The 13,793-nt window shown below is 48.4% G+C and overlaps 1 protein-coding gene across 4 annotated transcripts in view; it reads right to left on the bottom strand.

Moving 5' to 3' along the window:
* The window catches only part of LOC119176084 (dnaJ homolog subfamily C member 7), a 106,218-nt gene that overhangs the window by 70,847 nt on the left and 21,578 nt on the right, over positions 1-13,793 (bottom strand). Inside the window, exon 1 of one of the 4 annotated variants that reach the window (XM_075876865.1) lies at positions 7,101-7,168. The exons of 2 other annotated variants lie outside the window; for them this stretch is intronic. In XM_075876865.1, the coding sequence (XP_075732980.1) occupies positions 7,101-7,153 (53 nt within the window). In that variant the 5' untranslated portion in view covers positions 7,154-7,168. Of the gene's footprint in view, positions 1-3,810; positions 3,962-7,100; positions 7,169-13,793 lie in introns of those variants that run through there. One more of the 4 variants, XM_037427211.2, reaches the window with a different exon arrangement.

Below are 13,793 nucleotides of genomic sequence, written 5' to 3'. Positions count from 1 at the left end.
GTGGAACACGCAGGCTCTCCAGCGTGAATGAATTGACGCTTACAGGCGTTATCGTGAAAATCGGGTACCACATATCTGTGCTCGATTTGCACCACCCGAGGCAACAGTAGAACAGGGTTGATTCCAGTGTTGAGTATAATTAAACACATCTTGTGATTAAATCTCTTAATAAAATAAGGCAGTTACGTCCCAGACGCGCCATATTTGTCAGGTTTCAACGAAACCTAAAAAGCACACGTAGTAGTATTGAGCATGAAAGCTATCGTTTTGATACGCTGAGTTCACTTCGGTGCACTGTTATACTTTTTCTCTCTTCCTCGGTAAGATAGAAAATAGAAAAATCTACACTAACCTTGATTTTCACTGCGGCACTTGTGCATCGATCACAGCCAGGTCACTCACGACTTCCGGAAGTGTACTTTTTTTATGCTCTAAACGTCTTCCGAATGTATATAATATTAAAAATAAAATAATATGAGTCATCATCACCAGCCTGACTACGCCCACTACAGGGCAAAGGCCATGGAAAAGAAAATGATAGGTGTAATCTTAAGAGACAAGAAGAAAGCAGAGTTCGTCAGGGAACAAACCGGAGTTACGGATACCATAGTTGAAATTAAGAAAAAGAAATGGACATGGCGCGGGCACATAGCAAATAGGCAGGATAACCGCTGGCCATCAAATGGACACTATTAAGTCGACGTTGATTGTTGAAATAGCGGTCCAGAAACCTAGTAGTGTTACTTTTGTGCCAGGGAAGGGCTTATTTTGAAATAAAATGCAGCTGCAACAAAGGCCACTGATCAATTTCCTGCCATTGGCTGCGAGATGGCAGACGTGTTTTGGTTCACCTGTACTCGCTATACGGCACGACCTGTCCAGTTTAACCACGCGAAAATGTTTCAACTACTCGCGCCATTCCCCGTAGTAACGTCCGGCGGTTGTTTTTTCCATGAATCAAAGAGAAACGAACAAGCAGTCTTTTATTGCGTCTATTGCTACACAGAAGGTTCTTTGTTTGTTGCAGCTCGATCGATTACTAGTAATTAATTGTAGGCGGTTCGTCCGACGTCATCAATATCACTGAGAATGTCCTACTGCAGCGCATGAATTCTTGTGCATTTACCGTAATTTCTCGGTAATTAGGGCACTGCTGCTGATAATATTGTCGTTGCCATACATGGCATACATTGAGCTTTCACTCTGACGTTAATTGTTATTTGACTTTAGTGTCCCTTTAAGGGTAACTGACTGGATTCCCAGAGAAGGCAAACGTACGAAGGGGAGACAGGGTTAGGAGGGTCGATGAGATTAAAAAGGTATAATAAAATGAATACACCAATGTAAAAGCGGAAAACTGGTTACTAAATGTTACTGCATGGCGAGAATCCAGACAGCGCGAACGAAGGTAGACAAAGCCTTATACAGACTAGAAATGCCACGAAACTCGATGCAAGCGAGAAAGAAAGGGGAAAAAAAAAGACAAGCGTGACCAAAGGGTTCGTCGATCGAACCGAAAATGTGAATGCCCGAGCCGTCTCGACAAGCAGTGGCAAGGGTACATGAGTGCGCGTTCGAGTGGGCATACTAGTGACACAGCGGTGCTAGACGATGTGACAGAGGAGGCATCCCCCTCGGTGCAGCCTAACTTCCTGCCATGACTGTGGACGGCAGAGTGGAACAAAGCGTCCGCCGAGGCGACGGGAAGAGTGAGAATGCGCGCCCAGCTCGTCGGTGGGCTTCCCGGCAAGACAATGAGCCAAAACAAAGCCCATTCCGAACGGTCCTTGAACCATTACGCGGAACGGCACGGCGCCGCAGTCGCTGACCCGGGACATGACTCACGACCGCATGCTGGAAAAAAAAAGGCGCGGCGCGTGATGGCGTCCGTGCGCGGACGGGGAAAAAGACGTGCCAGCGAGGAAACACGGCCAGGTGACCGAAAAAAACGCGCCTACCTCGGTCCCACACGGCAACGACCGATGACCACAGGCGATTCATGACCAACGGGGAGACTCGGACGACCTGACAAGGCGAAATAACAACTGCGTCGAGAGAACTTCTGACCTTATTTACTACTTCCCTTCGGTCCACTCGCTTCTTACTCGCGGGCGAAGAACGTCACGAAAAACAGCTGACACGGACGAAATATCGGGCATCTGCTAATAAACCAAGTCATGTCGCTGATTCTCGCGTCAACCCAACCTTTGTATCATCATGCCCACGCCAATCACCGGCTACAATTTCAACATACACAATCAATTTATTCAAGTTCAATTATCCCTTCCTGTTAACTAGTCGATTACATAATTCGCACTTTTGCGCAGCAGCACGAACGTCCGAGAGAGCGTGTATGCGCAGCATCAACGCTTCGCGCAGCACGGACGTTGCGGAAAATAGTCGCGAATGCCATGACCGGAACAACAGCGATTTGGACGAGTTACACCAACTTGTCGAAACCGCTACCGAAATTCATTCTGCGCAGCGGCAGTCATTCCGTCCGATACCACTTGCCTCGCGGGATGCCAAGACGATGATTCCGTTTAGAATGATGCACACACCGCATTCGGTCGGCTGCTCCGCATTCCACTTCGCGCGCGCGCACACATGCACGCACACAAAAGAGAGAAAGGGTACCGCGTAAAATCTGCCAACGTTCACCAAACGTCGTTTGCACTCGGCAGGTCAAATAAAAAAAGAAGTGCCGTATTTCAATCCGCGTAATAATCCATCGACGAATGCGAACTACCACGGGTGCAAATACACGTCGCACATGTGTTCTGCTACGCCATTTTACATCCCAGCGCTCAGGCGATTATCAAAGACGTCATAGTCGAGGCAACGGTATGAATAACAAAAAATACGAGTCTTTGTAGTGCACACGAATACTTGGTCACTCAACTTTCCGACCCAGCCGTGAAATCACGCAGAGATTAAGCGAACATGTTTCATTTTCTTCTCCCTAAGGGCCCGAGGCCTTTACACGGGTGGAGACAGCGAGATGCAAAACATGATGCAATCAAGATGTGTCGTCTAGAAAGAAACGCGTGCACTCCAGCATAATGCGAGGAGTAATCCAGCCTAATAAACTCTCTTTAGCTCTGATCTTGCTGAAACCCGCTGCTGACTTAATCATTCCACGTTCATCAGCCACACTGAGGTAGAAGTACGATTCGTAATAAAAGAAGTTGGCATGCAGGCCACGCACACAAGGGAAGGCATCGAAAAGATACGGCGTTTGTGTTGTCTTGATCGCTTCTCTTGGATCCGTATTTGCATGTCCAACTTCTTTTATCGTGAAACCGGAACAATGTACTTTTTTTGTTCTATAAGTACGATGTTTGGCTGTGAACCCAAATGTAGTATGTCAGGTATCACACACACAAAAAGAAAACAATCCGTAGATCCTGCGCATACAGCCTAACGCTGTCGCCTTATTGCAGGCTATTCGCAAAAACTACAAGTAAATACGGCTTTGCGGAAGCAGCACACATCAAGCGTACTTGAGCTTCGAGAATGGAGACAAGCAGACGCAGAATACGAGCGCGTCATACGCCCCAGCGCCATGCAAATATGCTGCACTTGTAATGACCTGTGGCTCCCTGGATCCACCGGAGCTCTACCAAACGCACAAATACGCGAGGGAACACCCCGATTTCTTTAAATGTCTCACAATCAAATTACTTTAAAATCTGGTAAGTACTAGCTAGGAACTGCGAACACCGCGGCGAGCATCCATCGCGTACCGATCCGACGTTTCGTCAAAGTGGACCCGGTCAAAATTTAGCATAGACTGACACCACCACTCACCTTCGGGACACTGCGGTGAGTCCGACCTTCTGGACGGCCAACGTGCTGTGCGAAGCCGGCGGCCGGCACGCGCGAGACGTCAACACCATAGCGTATGCACACACACACCTGGGGAATCGAACACCGCAGTGGCTCGCCGCGAGCGAAGCGAACGGAACGCCAGCGGCGAAGGTGAACAACCAGCCACGTGACGCGAGGCGCCGCCAATCGCGGCGCCAAGCCGGCCCACGCAGACGGACGAGAGCGAGTGATGACACCACGTTCGCCGAAACAGATGCTACACGCAACAGGTATTGCCGGAGAGCGAGCGCACTGTACCTGTACCCGGAACGATGAGACGAACGGGACAGCCCCGTCGCTCGCTGTCCTAGCGCATCTCTCTCTCTCTCTACCTTTAATCCGATCCTTTTAATCCCTCCTCACCCCCATCCCTTGTGAGCTACTGTAGAGGAGTCGCACGCTGATGCAGACAGTTACGGGGCTCACTTTTCTTTTCCCTCTTGTAACCACATAAGTAAGCCCCGTCGACCAGAGACAACGAGCCCTGCATCATCCAGGCACGCGACACTACTACGTGCGCTCTGAAATTTTGATTGATTGATTTGTGGGGTTTAACGTCCCAAAACCACCATTTGATTATGAGAGACGCCGTAGTGGAGGGCTCCGGAAATTTCGAGCACTTGGGGTTCTTTAACGTGCGCCCAAATCTGAGCACACGGGCCTACAACATTTCCGCCTCCATCGGAATTGCAGCCGCCGCAGCCGGGATTCGAACCCGCGACCTGCGGGTCAGCAGCCTAGTGCCTTAGCCACTAGACCACCGCGGCGGGGCCTCTGAAATTTTGAAAACCGCGGACTAGACTAGCGACCCTTACGTTGTCCAACGCCGATGGGTGTTACGGGGGCGCGCCACCTTTACGTTGAAGTGACCAGCAAAGCTATGCATTTCCAAGCAGCCGGACACTTCTATATGAAGGCGTGTTGTTATCGCGCAACTTCTTTGACACCTGCGCAACAAGTAATGGAGAGAAAGAGAGAGCAAGGATTGCGCTTTGACTCAAACCAGTTCAGGTCGCGGAAGCAGTCGCTTAAATGGTAGAGCGTCCGCCTCAAATGCGAGAGGTACTGTGTACGATTCCCAGCCCCGCCAGGCACTCAGCGGCGGGCAAACGAAACAAATACTGGTACACGCGCTTGCGAATCAAGAATTTTAATTTGATTATTTACATGAGAAGCGTTTTGTAAAACGTTTTGTAAATTTAGCATCTTCACCTGGAGCGAAATTTCAAAATTAAGCTAAAGCTTTAAAATACACTATTTCACTCGTGCAAATAAGCACATAAACAACTCCAGTTTTGATGTATATTTACGCGCACACTTGTAAAAGACGTCGATTTTCAATTTCTCTGTTCGCGAGCACTAAGAAAAAGTGGAACAGAATTTGGAAACAATAACGTCATCCTGAACGTTCGTTCCAAATGGATATGTCTGGTGAACCCACAAGCTAGTGGTATTAGCGAAATGTGCCTTTTCGTAATTTATCGAAAATTAGCCAACTTACATAAGCTGTATGCATACCCGGGCGACATGCCGAACCGAATGTACGGTTGCGGTTCAAACAGGCCTAGGGCGCATTAAAATGGTCTGACTGGCCAGCTGGAACTACTAGCGCGCAAAACTAAAGGCTGGTGCACACCTGCGACCAGCAGCGGTCGCGCGATCATTTGCGACTGGCGACCAAAAAGCGAGTGATGTTCACACCGGCAGAGGCTGAATGCGAGCGACCCGAAATCGCAATAGCGGAGGATCTCGTTATCAGCGAGAACTCTGGAGACCGGCGCCGATCCGCTGATCGCCACCTGCTGAGTGAGCGGAGCAAACCGAGCGCGCCACATTTCTTGTTTTTATCCGTTCTCGCCAGCGCAAAGAAAAAACAAACAACAAAAAATTGAGCGTCGCTGATTGGTTTCAGCAGCTTTGCGACCGCAGTCGCGCGACTGAAAAATCGGTCAGGAAGCGACTAGCCAAAGCAATCGCTTTGCGACCGTCTGCGACCAGTCGCAAATGGTCGCGCGACCACTGCTAGTCGCCGGTGTGCACCGGCCCTTATTACCCATTACCTCATCTAAGTCCTGTTCGTAATGCCATTAGGCTAGTTTATTCACCTGCTAATTTCAAACTCAGTTACACCCACAGTTGTACGCTGAGCGGCTAAGTGTAAACAAAAAAAAAACTACAATAGCAATGTTCAATGGAAGTCCGAGACCTCTAACACCAATGAATCACAATTCTCACAAGCCTCGGGGACCGAAATGGTTCAGATTTTCCACGGCCATTTTCGATTTCGTTCGTGACAGAGAAGGTGGTCGCGTGGGAGACACCGGCCGGTACGCTTTGCCACCATGTCGGTCGCCTCCTGTGCCGCCATTCATTGTGAGGTCCAACGTAGCAACAGAGCGGACGGCCCCCTCGAAAACTAAACCGGTTCTGCAAAAGCCAAGTTATTTAGGGCACCCTCAAGCTTGCCAATATTTTGTTTTTATGGTTCTCGCGTAACGAGCTTTCACTTGGCGCGAAACAAAATAATAAAGAAATTAGCCCAGAAGGCTATACGTTAAGTTACTTTCAAATACGTCGCACGCAAAAGAAAGAATAACAATATAATGCGCTGCGCCTCGCGAGCTGTGTCCGGCGTAATTAGAGCCGGCTGCCAACTGACGGAAAGGCACCACGACGAAGAAAACGAAGACGCGTCACGTGCCCCTCGATTGGCTCGTACCGAATAGCACGTGCCCGACGGCCAAGCCGAGAGCGAATCGGTCCGGCGAAGAAAAACAACAACAAAAAAGACGAAGTCACCTCGGTCAATCACACGACGCGCGTAGAATAAAAAAAGGAGACGTGCCACGTCTCTTAAATGTTGACAATGGCACGAGGAATCGGGCCTGCCTTTTGCGGTGTGCAGTGCACTGCAACAGCGAAGTCACGCTTGATCGGCAACTTGGGTGCCGCGTTAACACCCGAGTTGATTACAGCCCCAACCACAGTTAGCTAGCGAGCGGTTCATCCTCGCAAGCGGCAGCGCACGCGAGAAAGTCGAGCGTTCCATTTCGTCTTTTCCCGCCTGACAACGCAACAAAAATAAATAAAAAAAAGTCCTTAGAACAGGACGACGCCAATGAAGGTGCGTGGGTGTATACGGACGACTCGACGAGAACAATGGAGAAATAAGCGCGAACGTCAGCTAGATACCCTCGGTATAATCCGACGCAAGGCGAAACACTACTCACGGATTGGGCATGGGAGGCGTCCACACGCTGCCGGAGAGGGGGCCATGCGCCATGTCGAATGTGCGATCAGCAAGGGGGCGTGCACCCCGTATTTCCAGAATCGGTATAGAATAACTTAGCACGCCGCACGAAGCAGCCAAACGCTAACGGGTACACGTGGCAGAGACGCTCCTTTGCAGCGACGGGGAAAGCGAGAACGCACAAGCGAACACAGAAAAGCGAGTTCACGCCGAGAAGGGCGCGTGGGCACTCGTCCTTCTCGAAGCACGTGCTTTGAGCGCGACTATCTGCAACATTTCGAAGACGAAAACGATTATCGAGCCGCTTAATAGGAGAACGTCGAATGTTTCCAAAAAAAAAAAAAAAGACCGCTGTTGCTGCGGCGCACCTTTTGTTGAATCAACGCCGTCTACCTTTCTCAAGAAATTCAGACAGCTCCGCTTCCTATTTATTAGGTTGTTGGTTTTTTTTTTGTTACCTCCACGAACAAGCTAGGCGCCTCGTATGTATATCAGAATCACTACTGCAATGGCAACAGGGTTCTGCAATAAATCTACGTTGCACAAGGATTTTCTTTCTGCTTCTCACTAAATTAAGGGTCTACACCACCTCTACGAGGGATTGGTACCAGTCAACAGAAGCAACCTCATACAAAGACTTACGTTACCGCCGATAGAGACCATAGCGCATAAAGAAGATTTTAAAACGCACTGTAGTATAAAACACATAATAATAATAATAATAATAATAATAATAATAATAATAATAATAATAATAATAATTGTTGACGTTTGACGTCCCAAAACCACCACATGATTATGAGAGACGCCATATAATAATGGAGGGCTCCGGCAATTTCCGCCACCTGGTGTTCAGTATTACGGAAAGACGGTGGTGGTGGTGGTAGTGGTTAGAAGATGAGAAAAGGCACCTAATTTCTGCAACCCGGTCAGGAGCACGGCGCAGTGCCTGGAAAGACGGGCAAGTCTGTTTTGCTGCATACTGAAGCTTTAGCGCGCACACACGAGGACACAGACGAAATGGACACAGAACACTGAAGCTTTTGCGCACACCTGGGGTTCTTTAACGTGCACCTAAATCTAAGCGCACGGGATTCGATCCCGCGGGCAAGCAAAACAGCAGTAGCCAAAAGGTGGATAGCAAAATCGTGGCTCACGCAATGGATTGTGGGCTACGGCGCCCGTCTGCACCGATTTCCTGTTCGAGGCGCCGTCATGCCGTGCGAGCACTCTTGCCAGCGGCGGCGTTTTTTGCGCGTTCCACCTTGCACTCGTGGTGCAATTTTCTTATAAATTGCTGCATAATACTTCGGAGTTTTATGCAGCATGATTGAATAACAAATATAATCACTACGAAATAGTTATAATCGTGCGAGCGGTCATTTTTTTTTTCATTGAAGTGGCTTGAACCTCCAGACACATTTTTTATGTATTTATTTATTTATTTATTTATTTACAAGATACTGCAAGCATGGAGCCCAAGCAGGAATGGTACAGGCAGTAAGGCAATCAAGCCAAACATCACACAGCGTACAATAATTCAATCATCACACACATACAACAACAATGCAACCAAACTTATCGTAACAGCGATGATTTAAGTGCGATTGCGTGAATCGCAAAGGGAAACAAAGGGAAACAACATGGCACTGAAAGTAAGAGAAAAAAAAAAGCTGCAAAACATTTTTACATCCTCAGGATGTAATGCTTGTTGTTTTGCAGCGAAGGTTATATGGCGCATGTTTTGTCGCCTACAAGTATTTCTTGCACATCATGGGACAGCGAAATATCCGTTCACTTGTTTTCATGTTGCTCACGTACCCGTAAAATGGTGTATTAACTTTTTTGCTTGCAAAGATACTATTTTGGGCTCGATATAGCGAATGGCCGTAGTAATGTGTTTCGAACGCTATAAACGAAACGTGCTCGTAGTTCTCTGGCTTCTTTTTTTTTTTTACGCCTTGAAGTATTTCTTCAAATGAGGTGTCGTCTCTCACACGCTCGAACAATGTTTTTCAATGCACGCAAAATTATCCGCACTCAGCGTACAGTTGTGCAAGATACGCCTTTAAGGCTATGATGAGCCCGATTACAACACGACCTGTCGGAACTACACGCTTGTAAGTCCGACATAACAGAAACGCTACACCACGCTACTCATTGCTTCAAAAGCAACTTCGTTCGTTTTACGTCACATGGTACCATTATTTGAGTGGCCGTACTGTTCTGGGGGCTTTTTACGCACTTACCGGTGCCAATAAGTTCAACAGACAGCGATGCAGATTATACAATAGAAATATACTATATCGGCATACTTGATCGCGCAAAGTACGCGTACATATGTAGACATCGTACATATGTATATTGACATTTGACAGCATGTGAACATATGCGCGAGTGATGATTTTGAAGTGGTCTCAGTAAGTGTATGCGCTCGAAAATACTAAATCGAGCTGATTCTGCAAAAGATTACTGCGTGTTTCAAAATGCATAACCGCACGCTGTGTTCGAAACCCATCTCCCAACGTTCTTCGTTTTAAGTGTGAATACACTTTATAAGCGACCCCAAACCATCCACCGCCGTCGGCGGCGTCCGCAGTCTTCTCTCTATCTTTAAAAGAAAGAGGACTTGGCGGGCCGCAGCGCGACGCTCTGCCGAATAAGCCACGGACGCGACGCTGATATCGGTGTCAGTAACGCGCCTTATACCCCCTCCCCCTTCGCTCGCTCCTTCGCTCTCCTCGCTCGCCGCAGCTGCGCGCGCACCCCTCTCTCTCGCGCGCCCGCCTTCTCTCTCAGTCTCCCGTCGAGAGCGGGTCGGGAGGGGGAGTAAAGTTAAAATCCGTTGGCATTTGCCAGTGAGTTAACGTAAACTCCCCCGTGTGATCAAATTGCAATTCCCAGGAACCATTACACCATAAAGGCACCATAGTGTGATTAATAAATATAATAGTGCGAATTAATAAATACCCGTCATAGCATCACCCCGTGTATTCGCACTTAACCATGTTCACCCTCGGGGAAATGCTTGGGAGTTTTTTTTTTTTTGCCCATGTTCGCGCCTGGCTTCGTTACTTGAAATGCGCGAAATATAATCTATTTCTTCACAAAAAAAAGAATTTAAGAACATAATAATTGAGCAAGCGGCAGCAAAAGCGTCACAGAATTGCACGAGTTTCCACCCCGATTACACCGCGCAGCAGGTACCTTGAAGCAGCGAAGGGGTAGGCCTCGAACCGGAAGTAGCAGACGACGCGCCGTTTTGCTATCCACCTATAGAGCACCGTGGCGGTTCAAACATGCGTATTCAACGGCTACACTACGGAAGTTCATTAGTAGAACTCGCCAATGACACAGTGCTCTCAACCAATATTTAAGGACGGCTATACACGAGTGAACTGACCTGAAGGCTTGCATATTTGAAGAGCAGACATAGCTTGAAACGGGCTGAGTGCGACAGAAGACCGCACAGCTTATAGACAAGCTGCTGGGATTAGATACCCGTGACACTTTGACCATTCTTCGCCAGGGAGACACAGCTGTACACGCTAGATGTGTTCATTTATAGCCCTCCTCCCTTTCTTTCACGACCAGGGGTCCCCGACAGACCACGGCTGTGAACCACTAGATTAGGGCAAGCAGTTCGTACGAGACCGAAGGAAGAATCCCATACGTTGTCTTTATTATTAGGATTTCTTTTAAATGAATTGGCCAGCGGGGGCTCTAGTAAGCAGGGAACGTGTAGTTTGTGATGGTCGTAATAATGAATGGGTTTTAGGCGCCGGTATCACGCCATCACATTTTTGTAAGGTACTACACCATGAGAGTGCCGATATTTTCTCGAATGGGATATGTATTTCATCACGATACGTTTATTCTAGAGAACATCAATACCTTCAAAGGCAAATCACACGACATAAAAATGACATTCCTCGCCAAATGCGCACCGTGCATCCAACGTGTACCAGTTTCTTTACTTGCATGCATTCGTTCGGCGTAATTCCGGGCGTACAACGTTGCAGGACAGGCTTTCCTAAAGATTCCCCAGACACTACGCTAACTCTAGGCGCTTAAGAAAACAGCACCATTGTCTAAAATCTGCTCTGCATGCGTGTTCGAGTAAAAGCTTTCATACAAATTAGGCTGGCCCAACTAAAACAGACGTACGGTATCTTATTGAACCCGCAACACAACCGATAGAAGTGGTACGTTCTAATCGAACGACCCACGCGCGGCGGCGCTCCAGTGATAGCGCGAAAAGCACTCGGACGTGCCGTGCCGGCAGCGCATTGCGATGGACGTGAGTGAAGGCAAAGGCGACCAGTTGTCAGACTAATTCCCTTCCAGGCGGCGTTGGTAGATCCTTTATTGGCCACATATTCATCATCATAAAGCTACTGCGTATGGTTCCCTCTGACACCAGATACATTAATCTTATAGTTCAGTTGCTCGGACTCGCAGCAGCAATGCCTTGCTGAGCTGTGGTTCTCTGTGGAGGCGTGCGCCTGTGAAGTAGAGGTTAAAGCTTCGGACTTCCACGCTAGAGGCCCCGAGTTCGAATCCAGCCGTCGGCAAGCTTTATACTTCTCTCGGGTAAATACACATTGTTACGACCGTCATAATTATTGAAGTTTTTCGGCCTTTGTGAACGGGACGAAAATATTTCGACGCATTCCAAGCAAGGGTGTGCCGTCAGGACGGATTAATTTCCTCTCGGCAAAACCTGAACAAGGGGTTCGGGACTGGTTCGCGCCGAGAAAACGCACGAGCCAAGAGAGGCTATTGTGAGCTCGACTCAAGAAAGGCCATTGTGTTTGCTGCGAGCAAGGCTTTCGAGGCAGACAAGGAGGCAGCTGGGCTATTTTCAAGGCCACCGAGGATCTGAAAATCTCGGAACCAGCATGGTATTTGCAGTTCAGGCTGCAAGCTAAAGCCAAAGCCAAATTGGTTGTGGCTGCATCTTGCGAGGTCAAGCGGAGCCCCGGGATATGTGCAGCTAAGCCACAGCTGCTAGCAAACAACCAGGAATGGAATGTGGGAGTGAAGAAAAGGATAATGCACTATGTGCTGCAGCCCTTGCGGGAGCTCGCCTCGACGACGAAGAGTTAGTCGACCACTCCTCCTTCCCCCTTTCTCCGTAGGATCAGCTGAATGGGATGGCATATTTTGACGATATGCGGGCCCACCACGACATTGTCCTACCCAAACAGTCAAGCAAATTTGACACGTGTACTGGCAGCCGGTTTTTCGAACCTCACCCAGCTGCCAGAAGAATCTTGGAAACCAAAATCATCGGACGTGCGCGAAACTTGGTGACGTGTGCGGAAACGTCAGTGCAGTGCTTTGGCGACCATATTTGGGCATCGTGCGGACTGTGCCCTCTCCACATGCATTGTGTGGTGTCTTTCCTCTCCTTCGTGAGTGGAGCATCTAGACCATGGAGCGCCGTATTGGCTGAAGCCGTGGACAGTGCGCCCAGCGTTGGCAACGCGGCGCTATATAACTGGAAGACTCTTGTGTATTACGTTAAAGAACCCCAGGTGGTCAAAATTTCCGGAGTCCTCCACTACGGCGTCTCTCATAATCAAATGGTGGTTTTGGGACGTTAAACCCCACAAATCAATCAATCGACTCTTGTGTATTACAAGTTCTACAAGCTCTACAGTTCAACAGCTCTCATGTACAGTTCTGATCACTTGATCACCTCCTTTCTAATTATCAGTTACTAACCATGTAAATAAATTGTTTTTACGAGCGCCTCATCTGACTTGTTAGACGATGGGTCCTTGGACGGGGGCCCGCTACCAAACTGAGACCCGCGGGACCCGGAGTCGCAACAACATGCTGTGCTGACGTCACTCGCGAGCATGTGACGTCAGCACAGCTCGTGTCACGTCACAAATTCAGATTTATTCAGTTTACTTTCGCCATCCCAACAAAACGTGACGTCCGAGGAGCGCGCGGTAAAAACTATCGATAGCTTGACAGCGCCGTGGACACCTATATATACTACCACGTACGGACTCTGTCAGCGAGCTAATGAAATACTGCTCGTATTTAAAAGACAAATGCGAGCCGAGCATTGCGCAGATGCCGCAGTCCGTTGTCGCCACATCGCCCATGCAGCATCAAACGCCGCCACCACGAACGCTGCCAGACAAGCGCTTAGTGGCAGCGGCGTGAATGCAGCTTATCGCGCACACCCGGCCGAACATGCTAGGCGCGCAAGTCGCAAGATAACGATGACCAAGAAGCCGGGAAAGAAGCGATGGCGTTCCAGCAGTTGAGCTGTTGCTTTTTATCTTTTTTTTTGGTATGGCTTCGGCGGGTGTGTGCCGTTGAAAGCGTACAGTACATGCGACAAGCTGCAGTACATGCGACAAGCTCCTACATAGTATAGCCATCGACGCCTAGTGATAGCCAGTCGATAACTAATCAATAGGAGATCGACAATGAATTAATAACCAATAACTTCTAAAAAAATGCTGTCACAACCTTAGCCTCGCCCAAATGCATGATCTGATACCTTGTGATAATTGATAACAAATGATCATCGATCAATAAATAAAGCTTCAGGATACGTTTAGTCTGACCCCCAAAATGCATGACCGATACTTTGTGAATCGATAGCCAATTATTAATTGATCAATAACTCAAATTTTGGAAAATGCTT

Source organism: Rhipicephalus microplus, chromosome X (genome assembly GCF_043290135.1).
Source record: "Rhipicephalus microplus isolate Deutch F79 chromosome X, USDA_Rmic, whole genome shotgun sequence".
Classification (NCBI taxonomy): Eukaryota; Metazoa; Arthropoda; class Arachnida; order Ixodida; family Ixodidae; genus Rhipicephalus; species Rhipicephalus microplus.
Note: the sequence above shows the minus strand (reverse complement) of the source record. Positions and strands in the feature narration are given on the sequence as shown.